Raw genomic sequence first — 15,167 nt, forward strand, 5'->3', positions numbered from 1 at the left:
CTACAGTTTATCTTTTAGGGCTTCGGGGAACCAAGGTAGAGCATTCTTAGGGGGAAGAAGAGAGCAGATACTTCTGGCCTTGGGAAAAGTCCAGTCCCTTTGCTTAACACACCAAAGGATGGATAATACAAGAGTCGGCAAGGGCCAATGAAACAAAAGATTTTATATAGAGTTCAGGTAAGGGTGTGGAGCCTCCTTCCAGTCTTCTGGCTCCAGGGCATGGCTATGATCTGGGGCTGAGAAATCTCAGCATGGGCTCTATCCCACAGCTCTAGCTACAAAGGAACTGCCGGATGAACTGTTCGAGCTTCTCCTGATTTTCCCAGCTGGTGAATGCAGGGGACAGGTAGAGCATGGGGCCTGCAGGGCCAGGTGTCTGCTGCAGCACCTGCACCACAGAGAAGGGCTGTGAGTGCCCACCACAGAGGCTGTGACTGGCCCTCAGCAAGCTGCAGTGAGAACTGGGGGCCGTTGGGCCTTAGCGTTTGAGTACAAGTGCTGCCTCTTAACCCTTCTAGGAGGAGAGGGGTTTAGGAGACCAGGAGGGTCAGGAAAACCTACCTTCTCCAACTACTGTCACTACATCTATTCTTGGGAGACACCAGCTACATCCCAGCTAGGCATTCCTGAGCCGCGGTCACAGGGGTAAGGGATAGGAGGATGGTGAAACTGGTCCCTCTTACCCCTAGGTCTCTGAAGGTCCAGATAGCACTGATGGCAAGATTTGGATCTACACATTCTGGAAGGAAGGGAGAAGTAAAGGCTATAAGGAGGGGCAGGGAACCACACCTGAAGAGATAGGCTTCTCTTGTGTTGAGAAGGAAGTAACCAAAAATAGGGCTCAGACTAGATGTGAAGACCCTCTGTTCTGCAGCCCCTCCTTCCTGGAGTTGTAGTTGTCACTGCCCAGCAGGGGGCAGCAGCCACCAGCAAACCCTCCCCCGCTTTCCGGAGTCTGGGCTGGCTGCTTAGGACTCACCAAAGAATCCTTCCTCCTGAGCAGTGGCCTGTAAGAACTGGAATAGCTGCTCAGTGTAGCCCGACTCTGTGGGAGAGAGAAGACCTAGGCCTGGGGCCCCTGCCCTGAGCTCCAGCCTCCCTCGGTGGAGGGCCCGGGAAGTGTGGGCCTCACCTGTATCAGGCAGCTGTCCCTGGTGGAGGAAGGTGGCAGCCTGTACAAAGGCCTTGAGCAGCGGGCTAAGCAGGCGGCAGAGGAAGAGAAAGAAGTCAGGGCAGCGTGACTGCTGACTGAGCTAGAGGGGGACAGACCAGAATGAGGGCAGCTCCCATTGCCTGCCAGCCTCTCTCCCCACTCCGGCTTCCCCCAGCTTACCCTGAAGAACCGGCCCTCAGCCTCCTCAAAGTCATCGCTGTCACTATCTGTAAAGTCTCCACTTGGTTTCCACAGCAGCTTTGCACTTAAATGCTGTCGCCCTGTGTCACAGGCTGGCCTGGAGCCCGGGGTCTGAGGACCATGGGAGTCATTGGTCCCTAACAGGTTCAGCCCTGAGCCTCCCACTTCCCTAGACCAGTTACATAGCAGACCAGGCATATAGGGACTGAAACCAGAAAAGGAGACCTAGGGAGCCCAAGAAGACCCCAGGGCCACACCAGACTGTGGCACCTGCTTAGCTAACTTGCAGGGTGAGAGGAAATGAGCACTTTCAAGGACCACAGTTCTGTGGACATTGGGGGGGACCAGGAGGTATGCAGAGAACCTCAGAGGCACAGCTGTCCAGCCTGTCATGATAGGGAAGATGTGACAAATCCAAGGCAAAGAAGAGCAGAGGCAGGACCCAGGCCTCCCTATCTGCCAGGGACATGCCCGCCCCCACAACATGCCGGGGCAGAGGAAGACCCTGGGGAAGCTGTCACTCCAGGTGCGAGGAGGCAGCCAGGCTTTGTCTCCACGTGCTCTGCCTACCTCCTCGGCAACCAGGAGCCCACACTGGATGAGACGGTCCAGTACCTCTTGACAGTAGCAGTAGGAAGACTGACAGGGCTGAGGAGAAAAAGCATTCATGGAGCCTGGCCAGAAGCAGGGCAGAGACCTGCCATAGGCAGATTTAGGGGGATGAACTGGGCAGGCATGAGCCCTGGACCCCTTCCTACAACCAAGTGGGGGAGGCTGACCTGCAACAGCAGCAGGTCCTGTGGTAGCAAGTGCAGCAGTAACAGGATCTGGTGGTACAGCTCGTTCTGGCTCAGCAGCTCAATGCCCTGTAGCTCCCAGGGTCCCTCAGGTGGCACTCTGCCTGCCAGCAACCCCCGAACAGCACAGGCTTGGAGAGGAGAGGGCCGCAGATGAGGAAGGAAGCCATTCCCTCACCCCTACATACGCCCCACCCAGCCCAAGCCCTGGGGACTCACCACCCACAGCCTCGCTCAGGAAGGCAGGCAGCAGCTCAGCACTTAGGTGTGCCAGGTGTGTGAGGCTGGGGCCTGGCCGAGGAACTACCAGCAGGTCCCCCTGATGGACACGTAGGAGGGTCACATGCGCCTGTAGCAGCCTCAGTGTGTGCTGCACAAGGCACCGCAGCTGCCCAGAGAAGCCCACGTCAAAGCCACGCAGTAGCGTCTCCTCGGTCAGCCATGAGAACTCCCCCAGGAGCTGTGACAGGAACACACCCTGGGGTGGGGGAGTGGGGGTGGACAATATAGGAGATGAACAGGAAAACAGGAACGCCCCCTCCCCCAGCCCCGACTACTCTGTCCCCTACCTTCTGGTGCTTGAAGAGCAGCAGTGTTGCCATGATGGCCGTGCTCATCACTGCCGAGCTTGTCACGCTGGCTGGAGCCGGGGTGAGAGGGGGATGTGAATGCTGGTCAGGGCCTGAGGCCCAGCAGCCTAGTCCCTCCATCACCCCGGCAAGTCTTCCTAGTCAAGAACATTCCTGGGGTGCCGGGGTGGCTTAGTTGGTGAAGTATCCCACTTGGGCTCAGGTCATGATCTCACAGTTCGGGAGTTTGAGCCCCACATCAGGCTCTGTGCTGACAGCTCAGAACCTGGAGCCTGCTTCTGATTCTGTGTTTCTCCCTCTCTCTGCCCTCCCCCTCACACTCTTGTCTCTCTCAAAAATACACATTAAAAAAGAAAACCAAAAAAACCATTCCTCCCTCCCCCTAGCAGCAGCCACAACCCCACACACAAGGGGAGAGAAGGCCTGGTCCTGGAGTGCTGCCCTTCCCTCTGGAGAACCAACATTTATCAAATACATGCTGAGAGCTCAGGGACATTCCCTGCCTCTCACAAGCCCACTCATCAACCTAGTCTTTGCCACAGACAGGGCACTCAAGAAGAGTAATAAAGAGGGGGCGCCTGGGTGGCTTAGTCGGTTAAGCGTCCGACTTTCGCTTAGGTCATGATCTCGCGGTTTGTGGGGTCGGGCTCTGTGCTGACTGCCAGCTCAGAGCCTGGAGCCTGTTTCACTCTGACTCCTCTCTCTGCCCCTCCCCTGCTCATGCTGTCTCTCTCTCTCCTAGAAATAAATAAAACATTTAAAAAAAAAAAAAAGTAATAAAGAGAATTCAGTTAACCTAGGGTCTGGTTTAGAGGGTTCTCTTAAGTCAATCTCTTACATGCATAATTCCGTGCAGTTGACATCCTCATTTACAGCTAAGGGTAAGGTGATGAACCTAAGGCAGGACCAGGTATGGCCTTGGGTAGGTGGCTCATCCAGCCATCTGCCCCCTGCACAGTGAACCCTCCATGGCTTAGCCAGCCGGTGTGCACTCAAGTAGTGGCTCCCTCCTGTTCTCCCTTGGCTCCTGGCTCCTCCCCAGGGCCAGGGAAGGTTCCATTCCTCTTCACATGTCCCAAGTGGACCACACAGGAGTGGGCATAAGGTGCAGAAACCCGTTTGGAATGGAGGGTCCCAATGACTGGCTGACCTAGTAGAAGGACTACTCAGGAGCCTCCCCTAAAAGGCCCAGATCCCCTCACCATTCAGGACATGACGGCTCAGCCTCCTGACCAGAAGCTGGTTCTCTTCCTTGAGTGCCAGAAGGGGCCCAGTTGCTACAGTCCACTCTTGCTCCTTCTCCATGTCTGGGACAACAGTGCTGGGATAGAGGCACAGATCACAGGTTGAAAGGACCAAACCTAAAAACAGTTCTGGGGAAGCCAAGCTTTCTCAAAGGTGAGGGTGTTTCCCCATCCCCACCCCCAAGGCAAGAGATGGCTCATGCCATCTAGAACTCTAGAACTCTAGCCCCTTCCAGCCCTGTGTGCCATGTCCCACAGTCAGATTACAGGCAAGGAGCCTGGCACTGTTCTAGATGACCCATGGATGATAACGAGAGGGAAGGCTGGAGGAGCTGGTGATGGGGGAAAGGGGTGCCAGCTTACAAGCAGGGTCGATAGAGGGCTACCTGCCCCGTCCCTGAGACCCACACACGCCCATGCCCCTACCATTGGCCCAGCACGATGGGCTGCAGCAGCTGCTCCAGGGTCTGCCTGCTGCCCCAGCAGCTTCTGGCGTTGATGGTGTATTCCTGCCCAGAACAAGGCTCTTAGGTGGCCGACCCGGGACGACCAGGAAACCTGCACACAGCCCACCTGAGGTAGGCAAGGCTATCCCTGCAGAGGGCTTTGAGGGCCAGGCTGCCAGAAGCCAGGGGACAGACCCCAGGTACTCCCAGCCTTACCCGTCACGCTGCATACCTGTAGGGAGAAGGGCTGGGCCAGGTGCACACGGACACAGACCCGGCGGCTGCGGCTACAGCCTCGCAGGATCCGCAGGACAGCCAGAGCTCCTGTCCATAACCCCAGTGGGGCCGAGGCCTGCAGGGAGGGGAGGGCAGTGAACAGAGTTCCTGGGGGCACTGTTTCCTCTCTGCTTTATTTTGGGCCCAAACTGGTACATGACCATGACCTCTTCAAGCTTATTTTCTCAACTATGAAACAGGAGAAATCCCTCTCCAAGACCCAACTGGGTCTTGTGAGGATAAAATGACTGGATAACAATAAGGGCCTTGGTAAGTGCCATAGGATCATAGATTGAAGAAGTCCTTTGAACTCTCCCTTTAACTCTTGCTCTATAAGGGAACTGGCCACAAACAGACACATGAAACGATGCTCAGCATCCCTCCTCATCAGGGAAATACAAATCAAAACCACACTGAGATACCACCTCACGCCAGTCAGAGTGGCTAAAATGAGCAAATCAGAGAACTCTAGATGCTGGCGAGGATGTGGAGAAACGGGCACCCTCCTACACTGTTGGTGGGAATGTAAACTGGTACAGCCCCTCTGGAAAACAGTGTGGAGGTTCCTCAGGAAACTAACAATAGAACTCCCCTAGGACCCAGCAATAGCACTGCTAGGAATTTACCCAAGGGATACAGAAATGCTGATGCATAGAAGCACATGTACCCCAATGTTCATAGCAGCACTCTCCACAATAGCTAAAACATGGAAAGAGCCTAAGTGTCCATCAACAGACGAATGGATCAAGAAGATGTGGTTTATCTATACCATGGAATACTACATGGCAATGAGAAACAATGAAATCTGGCCATGTGTAGCAACATGGATGGACCTTGAGGGTGTTATGCTGAGCGAAATAAGTCAGGCAGAGAAGGACAAATATCATATGTTTGCACGTATAGGAGGATTAGGAGGAACTTGACGGAGGAACAAGGGGGAGAAGAAGGGCGGAAATGGTGGGGGAAAGGGAGAGAGGCAAACCATGAGAGACTCTTGAATGCTGACAAAAACTGAGGACTGATGGACGTGGGGGGGAGGAGGACACTTGTGGGGATGAGCACTGAGTGTTATGTGGAAACTAATTTGACAATAAACTATTTGTTAAAAAAAAAAAAAAAAAGGGAACTGGCCACAGGACACAATGTGTATCTTCTCATGTGGCGCCTGGGTGGCTCAGTTGGTTAGGCATCTGACTTCTGCTCAGGTCATGACTTCACAGCTCATGGGCTTGAGCCCTGCATCAGGCTCTGTGCTGACAGCTCAGAACCTGGAGCCTGCTTTGGATTCCATGTCTCCCTCTCTGCCCCTCCCCTGCTCACACTCTCTCAAACATAAATAAAAAACGTTAAAAAAATTTTTTAAATGTGCTCTCTAGAGAGGGTATCCGTTTGGGGTCCCCAGGGGCAGGAGGGTCTCACGTGGTATGCATCACAGGGTGCATCTGGAACCAGATCATAGGTGATGGCCACTGGCACCAGCATAGCATCTGGGACAACGCCCACCTGGACAGCTTCCACCACCAGTCCCAACCAGGTTTGGCCCAGGGCTGACAGCCGAGGCCCCTGGACCCCAGGAGGCTCCTCCAGGAATATAAGCAAGGGCTGCCTGCTGACCAACAGCTGCTCCATAGCCTGGAAGAGATAGGTGGAGGCAGATATCAAGGCCAGAGTGGCAACAAGCCCCTGTGCTCTGGGCCGGCCCCGTTGGAACCACTGGGGACACTTACGGCATGGACCACAGCCCTTGCGAGGACCCCCTGAGAGCTGTCCAAGGTGAGGTTGGCCTCTGGGGGTAGGAAAAGCCCCCCAAGCTTCTTTAGCAGAGCTCTGTGGGGCACAAGGCAAAGCTTGATGAGAGAAGGGGCTCAGGAGATGGGACCACGCAGGAGGCTACTGAGAGCTCTGGCCACCAGGGCCAGCCTGGATCCTGCCTGAACATCCTGAAGCCACGTATGGCCCTAGGACCCATAGCTAACCCTCCATCTGAGCCCCACAGGCTGAGATGGCAGAATTGGGAGCAGAGAGACAATGAAGGCTTCTGGGGAGCTGCTACCAGCAACACCCCCATACACCTCAGCACACACCCCTGCCCTGCACTGGGGACTTCTCCCCTGTATGCATAGGTGAACAAAGCTTTTACCTGAGGGTGGGAGAGCAGGTGCGGGGCTCCCAAGCCACACGGAGCACGCCCAGGCCTTGGGAGAGCAGCACAAAGGGCAGCAGGATCCCGTCCAGGAGGGACTTGTGGGTAGAGAGGAGGACAAGCGGCAAGCCCTGCTTGGGGACAGCCAAGGGAAGTGTCAGTCCGCCCCCACCCCGAAAATGCAGGAAGCTGAAACCCAGCACCTCCAGACCAAGGGCAGCCCCAGAGGGAGGGAGGGTTCAGCTGAGCAGTTCTTCCTCTGAGCACATTTCCCAAAAGTAGAGGAGCTCTGTCAACAACTTTTAAGGTAATGTGCTGATGTAATGGTTGTTAAGACCATGATGAAAAGACGTTAGAGGAAGCCCCATGGGAGCAAGACCGTGAGACACGAAGAGAAGGTCGTCAAAGAGCAGTGGATTTTTCCCACCAGCTGATGGGGCTGGTCCCAACTTGGGGCTTGGCCTGGCCTCTGCTCCCGCCATCCCCATCCCGATGGAGGGCGGGCCTTACCGCCTGGGCAGCCTTGTGGACCATCTTCATCTGGCCCTTGTGGAGCTGCACACTCTTGAAGACACGGTTCAGGAACCGCAGCAGTGCCCAGCTGAACAGCCTGGAGGGTGACAGCCAGTCTGAGGTGTGTCCGAGCCCCACAGCATCTCAGGAGGCTGCCCAGCACTCCTCTAAGGCAAGTACCATTACTGTCCCCACTTTATGGAAGAAGGAAGTGGGCCTTAGGAGATTACAGAAGCTGAACAGTAGAGAAAGCTAAGAAGTTGTTGTGCAGAGACTGGAAGGCAGGCCTGACACCAAACCCCATGCCCGTGAGGTGCTGTTACTTTCCCAAGACTTCATGGTGCAACTGCCTCAAATCAACTTCAGAGCATCTCTCTGGCCTCCATTTACCCCAAGGGAAATTAGAGTACAAAGACCCTCTCTAGGCATAACCCAGCCTGGTCTTTGAAAGCTGCTGGGAAAGGTTAAATCCGAAGGAAGGAGTTAGTGATACAAAAAGAGGAAAACTGAAAAGGACAAGTCCCTGAGGCAGCGTTCCCCAGAGGCCCAGTGGGGGGACTGGTGTGGAATGAGGACAGAAGCGCAGATGCAAGCACTACAGAGATATGGTGGACAGGCAACATGTCCTCATCCAGTAGCTTCTATTTCTCCATGAAGCATAAGATGGGGGGCATCAGTTGACAGCAGGTATACCTGAGGAGTGGTCTGGATCACAGTCTGGCTAAATGCTGTGTGCCTCTTTGAGAATCTCATAAAGGAAGCATTTGGCTGCTTAGGTACAGAAAAGGCAGGTAGTGGAGTTCAAACAGAACCAAGGGACTCCTTCACAAGGGCATTATCATCATGTGATTATCATCACGAATTCCAGTGCTCTGGAACTGAAGCATGTCCAGGAGGGAAGAAAAGACAAGAGAGGGGCTGATGACTGGTGTAAAGGTGGTCTGGTCAAGAAACTAGAAGTCTCAGCAAAGTCAAAGAATTGTCACAAGGAAGGCTGGTCAAAGTTACTGACAACCTCTACTTCTTACCATAACCAAGCAATTGACCACTGAACGTTTTCAAGACAGCTAAGCACACCACGCACAGCCCTGTGCCTTCTTTCCCTCAATAACTCATTCATCTCTCGGCTTGAAACATCATCTGTATGCTAAAGCTTTGCAAATCTATGCTCCTGGCCCCAATCTCTTCTAAGCTCCAGACTAAGCAACTGCCTCTTCAACATCTCCACCAACATGTCAGGTATCTGAAACTCTTTATATCCAAAACATCCTTTGTGGGCCAAACTCACTCCTCCCCAAGCCTGCCGCCTCCATCCACACCACCAGGCACTCTGCCAAAAACCCAGCTCTCCCATGATTTCTTTTCCCCTCATTGCCCTCACTCTCAATCCATCAGTGACTCCTGTTAATTTCACTTTGATCTCTCAATCCATTTTTCCAACCCCTACTGTCACCACCCCATGCCCCATGGGTGGCATCTCATCTGGACTAACAAAGCCAAATAGTCTGTTCTCTACTCTTGATTCCAATTAATCTCATCATTTCCTGCTTAAAACCCTTCCGTTGGTTTTCACTGCACTTAAAAATCAAATCCAAACTTCTTGAACAGCCCTGCATATCTTGTCCCTTCTACCTCTCAATTTCACCTCCAACAGCTCTCTCCCTCACTCACCAGCTTCCAACCGCATCAGCTTCTTGAGCAAATCTGGCCCTTTCCTATGGCCATACCTCATGCTACCCCCTCCAGTAGGGCTGTTCCCTCCTTCCTTGCCCCCTCAAAGTTAATTCCTTTTCCCTTTATCTCTCTGGCTTACAAGTCCCTTCCTCCCCTGCAGGTATTCTCAATCCTAGCCCTTGTTCTGTCCTCATGTGTTTACTCTGTCCTGAGCATCCCTCCCTTCTCGAGGAACAGTGCCCTGCATCTAAGAGGAGCTCAGGCCTGTGTCACAGGAGAGTGGGAGAGAACAGGGGAGCCCGTAAGATAAGGGAGACCAGCCATCTCACCTCCCTCCACAGGAACCTGACCTGGGGAGATAGATGAAGAAGGACAGAGAGGGGCGCCTGGGTGGCTCAGTCGGTTAAGTGTCTGACTTCGGCTCAGGTCATGATTTCATGGTTTGTGGGTTTGAGCCCCGCGTCGGGCTCTGTGCTGACAGCTAGCTCAGAGCCTGGAGCCTGTTTCAGATTCTGTGTCTCCCTCTCTCTCTGACCCTCCCCTGCTCACACGGTCTCTCTCTCTCTCAGAAATAAATAAAACATTACAAATTTTTTAAAAAAAAGGACAGAGAGGAAGCTCAAGTCTGGACCACAACCAAGGCTTGCCGGGGTGACCCCCAAGCTCCTATCCCCAGAACAGACAGACAATGCCAGGCAAGCAATGGTGAGAACTTGGGCTGGAAGCTGGCTCAGATCAAAGCCTCACCCCATACCTGACTGGCCCCACCAAGGAGCCAGTTGTCCTCAAAAGTTCTCACAACAGCCAGATCAGGCATTCCCTCAGGCTCTCTGGTAAACACACCATCCAACTTCCCAAGAGGGGAGTCTAGTCTTTCCCCAAACCTAGTCAACATCCACTTTCTAGAAGGACAGAGGCCCCTTCCCAGAAAAGAATGCCCCTCAGCACAGAGTTACCTGAGCAGGAAGGGGCGGGGTGGAGCCTGGATATGGGCCAGGATGCGCTGTACCTCTTTCTTCACAAGGCCTGGCATTTGGCCTTCCCCAGCCCCTCCTGGGTCTCTCCCTGAGAGGACATTCTGCACCCTGTGGTGTAAGGGGGAGTGGTGTTAGGTTGAGGCAGGACTAAGATGTCTCAGGTATCTTCCCTCAGCACCACAGCATCCCCAAGAGCACAGGTTCCAGTATTTGTCCTCCATCTTTAAGGAAGGGCCCCAGGCAAAGCTAATGCTCTAGAAGTCAGCCCTCTCAACCACCCCTGCCTAGAGCACATGTCATCCCTTAAAGGGTCTCAGAAGTACCAGCCAGACCCCAGTCCATGCCTCCTCACCCAGTGCTTTCCATGATCTTCTGTGGGGCATCCGGACAGGATGGTATGTGCTGCTCCAGTGACCACAGGAAATAGCAGAGCCTCCGAACCAGCCAGCCCCGAAACCTGAGCACAGGCCGCAGGGTAAGGGGAGGATGTTTCAGAGGGCCCACACTCCACTAGCGTCTACAGAGCATGCTCCATCAGAAAGGGATCACACCTGGGTCCCATGGCCTGAGAACACCTGGGTGTGCATGGAGCAAGAAGCAGCAGCACCTGCCCCTCTGTGCCCCATTCCCTCCCCTCTCCCTGCTAAGTGGGGTATAGGTTTAGGGCCTGACACACTGTGGGCAATCCAAAAATGCTCACAGAAGAAACTGCAGGAGAGCTCCAAGCCTGCCTCTCCCCACCTGTGAGTATGGAGCATAGGGCAGGGGCCCTTCTTTTTCCACCAAAGAGAAAAATAATGACACTACAAAGCAGGCCCCCAAAAGCCCTGCACCCAAAACGCCCTGCCGACCCCCTTCCAGCCACTCCCCAGCTCTGACTACCTGGTGTTCTCCTCCTTCACCAGGATCACATTGCAGAAGCCTAGATCCATTATGCTTCTGTGGAAGAGGGACTCCTGCACGAGAGGGGCCAGGGACAACATGTCCTTGGGGGCCTTCACAAACCAACAAAGGAAAGCTCCTGCTCTATCTTCTGTCGTCTTTGCCTGATGGACTATTGAGTATACCAGGCGACAATTACACCACAGCATTTCATTTCTCATCTGGAGACTTAGGAAGAAGAGTTAGTTCCACAGTCAAAACAGAAGTGCTGCATTCTCTACAGAATCATCCTCTTGAAGAGTAGCAAAGAAAGTCTCTGAGAAGTTCTCTTATCAACATCAGAGAACATGTAGCCTGGATCTCTGCCAGGACCCTGGGGCTCATCGGCACCAGCACATGGCGTGGACACGAGGTCTTCAAGCATGTGTTGCATGCTGTGTGACTTTTAAATGGGCAGTGTCCCCAGAACAGAATAAGACTCATGCAGGCATGGCCAGACCCCAGCCCTCTGGCCACACCCTAGCTCCTCTCTCTGCACTTCTCCACCCAACTCCCCCAGGCCTGGAAGCCAGCCCCAGGCCAACATCACAACCAACACTGGTGTATCCATTCCCCTGAAAGATAAGAGCAGAGGCATGGGCAGGAGAGGGCTGAACTCGGAAAGACATGAAGGAAGCTGCTTCCCAGAGCCGTGGCTCTCAGAGTCAAGTTTCCCCAAGCTTCCTGGATGGGGCCCAGCCCTACCATCACTCACCCAGCTCTTAGGAGTGCAGGTCTGGCAGCAGCGACCCACAAAGGGGCGGTATTTCCCCAGGAATGGGGTAAGAGCCTCCAGTTTCATCCCAAAGCTTGAGGACCACAAGCTGGTCTGGAAAAGGGCCAGAGGAAGAAATTAGAGGTCTCAAAGTCCTGAGCAGGGGGAAGGAAGCTCCAGAAGTGAGGCGACACCGGAGGAGAGGTGAGAGGACAGAGGGTATTTTGGCAATGGGAAGGGCCACATTACCTCCCGGCTGTTCTGGGTGTTCCTCTGCTTGGTTTGGAGTCTGGCTTCTAACATGGTATCCATGGGGGCCTATAAAATCTGGGAACTAGCCACTTCTGTGCCTCTCTCTCTCCCCACAGGAACCTTACCTAAGGAGAGGAAGAAGGATGGAGGGGAAACTGGAGTTTGGGCCACAACCAGAAGTTTCTGGAGTCACTCTTCCTCAGTCCCCACCTCCAGAACAGACGGACAACACCCGGACCAGAAGTGGTGAGGAGCTGGGCTGGAAGGTGGAGGGAGGCTCGCTCAGATCAAAGCCCCACCCCATCCCTGACAAGGCCTACAAAGGAGCCAGCTGTCCTCAAAAGGTCTCACAGTGTCCAGATCAGGGGCTCCCTCAAGCTAACATGAAAGGGACCGGCTGTCTCACCATCAACAGCCACCCTGCCATCTCACAGCACAGCTGGGGACTATAATGGAGACTGAGACCCATTCTTGCACAGGGAAAGAAGGCTGGATTGGCAGGAAAGAGGCATCAGACTGATAAAGAGGAACAGGACCATCACCTGCTCAGCTGCTCTTCACCTTGCACCAGAAGACAAACAGCAATTTATCTATCCAATCATTACAGGGATGTGAGCCTAGGGCACTAGGTGGGGGACAGCTGGGGGATCAGAAAAACAGACCTGTTCCCCAGGAATGCTCATCTGGTTGGGAACAAGACAGACTTTTCCACAGTGGGTGCCCTTTTAATAGTACTCTCCACAAAAGCTCCCACCTGGTATCTCCTCAACACCCTCCTTCCCACCATAATTTTCCCCTGAACTAACAAACATCTTTCTTCCACAAAACAACTCTGAACCTCTCCTGGCCTAGAAACTGAACGCTAAAAACCCTTCTAACCTCCTTTCTCACAAGGTCACTGATGGGTAGGCTGATCCAATTATTTATGTTACCCCACCACACAATGCACAACATGTCCATGTGGAAGTGCCCTCTCCCTTCCCCATCATCCCACCAAATTCTGTCCACGGCTCTAAATCCTTGATGCCTCTGGACCACCCTCTAATTTTTGCCTCTCTTCCTTGGTTCCCCCAGCCCAAGCTTGCTGGGTAAGAAGCCTCCTGCAGGGCCACGGCTTCATTTCCCCACATCATCTGAAAGTCTCCTGGGGGCAAGGGCTGCACAGAGGAGACACCCAGGAAGCGCTGGATGACTGATTGGAACTTCCTCTCCCAGAATTCCTCTGGGTCTCTCCTCCTCTTCCCAGTTAGCACAGTTTAGAACCATGAAGCCAAGAGGAAGGAGGATTGAAATTCCTTCAGAGCACAAGCTCTGGTAGACTCATTCCAAATGCACTTCCTACTTTGAAAAATGTTCTCACAGCCCCATTCACAGACACTTGGCACGGGGAGTTCCCAAGCCGAGGCTGCAATGGGACGAGTTCTGCTTGTTTTGCAAGGAGGATGTCTGCTCCCCAGCGTCGGACCACCCCTACTCTTAAAATCTAACCCCATTAAATCTGTGCCGACCCTAAATGGGTAATGTAAAACACAAAGCAAGGGGTAACTCTCATTCACCCCAAGTCAACTACTCAGTCCATAGGATCCAGAGGTCAGTTCTGGGATAGATCTTTCTAGTGCTCAAGTCCCCCAAATGGGGGCTTCTGTCAGTCTGTAGTTCCTGCCTGGACATCTACAGCAGAGGTGGCAAACTGGCATCGCAAGGGCCAAATGCAGTTCATATACGTATTTTATTTGGCCATATAATACTCTAAAACTTAATTAACCTCGACATTTACAACGGGTGAGCTGGCTCTATTAGAAAAACAGGTTTCCAACTGCCATTGTTGCATTTAAAAGAAGAAAAAAAGACCCACCGCCCCAACCTGAGAGTTAGCATCCCTAGCTCATCTGCCACCTCAGTCACACCCGATGCCCCGCCCGTGTGCACCGCTGAGTATGCAGCCCCGGTCAAGAGATAACATCCACACCCGTTCCCCTGTGTGGAACGTGCTCCCAACAAGGAACCGCAACATGAACGTGGCGTGCCCGGGGAGCGGGGGGAGGGGCGGGCTCAGAACTTGGGCCTCTCACCGGACCCCTCTGGCAAAGCGTTCCCAGAGCTGTCTCAAGATAGAAGAAAAGGCGACTGCGTCAGTGGCAGGGTCGAACGCCCAACATGGACGCATCCCCTGGGTCTAGGCTGACGGGAGGCAGCTCATTTACGTGGCAGGCCCTGCAAAGTCCGCACTCCGTCCAACCCTCGCCAACTCCCAAAAGGTTCGTCCGAGCTGAGCTGGCTCCCAAGGCCGGAAGGCCCCAGCACCATCCTCGGCCTGGTCCCACCTGCCCCGGCACAGGAGCAAACCCATGACTCTCACCTCACACCCGCCGCCAACTCCCGCCAAAGCAGCAGCTCCGTGAGGAGGCCGGAAGGCACGGGCTGGCGGGCTCTGCGTGGTGGCTAAAAGAGGGCCTCAATAACCAATTGGATAGCGCGCCGGGCTCGAAGCCCCGCCCCACGCCACGCATGCGCTGCCTGGCCACGTGACCCTTCTGTGGGTGGGTGGGCCAAGTTGACTGCAGACAGGAAGACTACCTTCCAATGGTGTGGAAGCCTCGTGCGGGGCACAGGCGTGTAGGTGCACACGTGTGTGCGTGTGTGTGTGCGCGCGCGCGCGCGCGCTGGGCCCCCTTCGCCCTCCCAGGCGGGTCCTGCGGGTACGTGGAGACCCCGGGAGATGTCCTTGAGACTCGAGGATACCCGAAGGTTGAACAAGGACTCCCGGACAGCCAGTTTCGAATGCATTGATTTTCCTTCCCTGGGTACAGATGCCTCCCAACCTGAAGTTCAGAGTCTAGCAAAATTCCGAGTTGGGAACGTTTCTAAAAGAGAATCACCAGAAGCCAGTAATGGATCGTGGAAAAACAAGTCAGGCCTCCCCAGCGTCATTTCCCTCCTTGGTTAGAACCCTAGACCATAGTCAGGCACGGGCTGCCGGTGCCAGGTGCCCAGGCTTCAGGTGGTCCTGTGATCCGTGTATTTATTCTTGTGGTTATTTGATAACCCGACTCCTGCTTCGGCCCTAAGCTTCAGGTAAATGAAAACTGCATTTAATTCATTCATCTTTTGACTGTTCCCAACATACATCATGGAACCAGCAAGTAGGAGGCAAACCTTATAGAATAAATGAGGGAAGGAATGACAGCTGTGTTCCCACACTGCTCCCATGTAATGAACACACTTGATGCACAAGAGAATCCCAGTTTCAGAACATTGTTGACAC

General features: G+C 54.0%; 1 protein-coding gene across 3 annotated transcripts; it reads right to left on the bottom strand.

The window, feature by feature from the left end:
* On the bottom strand, nt 1–14,296 carry GPAT2 (glycerol-3-phosphate acyltransferase 2, mitochondrial). 3 transcript variants are annotated; one of them, XM_077773427.1, is made up of 22 exons: nt 14,262–14,296; nt 11,900–12,027; nt 11,651–11,764; nt 10,897–10,970; nt 10,367–10,471; nt 9,994–10,122; nt 7,361–7,460; nt 6,848–6,981; nt 6,435–6,534; nt 6,211–6,339; nt 4,664–4,783; nt 4,412–4,494; nt 3,944–4,062; nt 2,721–2,791; nt 2,371–2,629; nt 2,134–2,282; nt 1,925–2,002; nt 1,334–1,465; nt 1,133–1,253; nt 980–1,045; nt 684–739; nt 1–388 (listed from the first exon to the last, which is right to left on the bottom strand). In XM_077773427.1, the coding sequence occupies exons 2-22, from the start codon at nt 11,960–11,962 to the stop codon at nt 272–274; spliced, it is 2,319 nt and encodes a 772-aa protein (XP_077629553.1). In that variant the 5' UTR covers nt 11,963–12,027; nt 14,262–14,296; the 3' UTR covers nt 1–271. The 3 variants fall into 3 exon arrangements, with proteins under 3 accessions (XP_077629553.1, XP_077629552.1, XP_077629554.1); XM_077773426.1 differs by having other exon boundaries at nt 6,127–6,339; XM_077773428.1 differs by lacking the exon at nt 1,334–1,465 and having other exon boundaries at nt 6,127–6,339.
* Nucleotides 14,297–15,167: the final 871 nt, after the last annotated feature.

Source organism: Crocuta crocuta, unplaced genomic scaffold (genome assembly GCF_008692635.1).
Source record: "Crocuta crocuta isolate KB4526 unplaced genomic scaffold, BGI_CrCroc_1.0 scaffold67, whole genome shotgun sequence".
NCBI classification, from domain to species: domain Eukaryota; kingdom Metazoa; phylum Chordata; class Mammalia; order Carnivora; family Hyaenidae; genus Crocuta; species Crocuta crocuta.

Bases quoted from the DNA above. Each gene is read 5' to 3' on its own strand.
- GPAT2 (XM_077773426.1), bottom strand. From the start codon at position 11,962: ATGGATACCATGTTAGAAGCCAGACTCCAAACCAAGCAGAGGAACACC. The intron at 10,971-11,650 runs GTGAGTGATGGT...CCTCTCGTGCAG, and splicing joins CCTGCACTCCTAAGAGCTGG to GAGTCCCTCTTCCACAGAAG. The intron at 1,466-1,924 runs GTAGGCAGAGCA...CATGGTCCTCAG, and splicing joins GGCTCCTGGTTGCCGAGGAG to ACCCCGGGCTCCAGGCCAGC.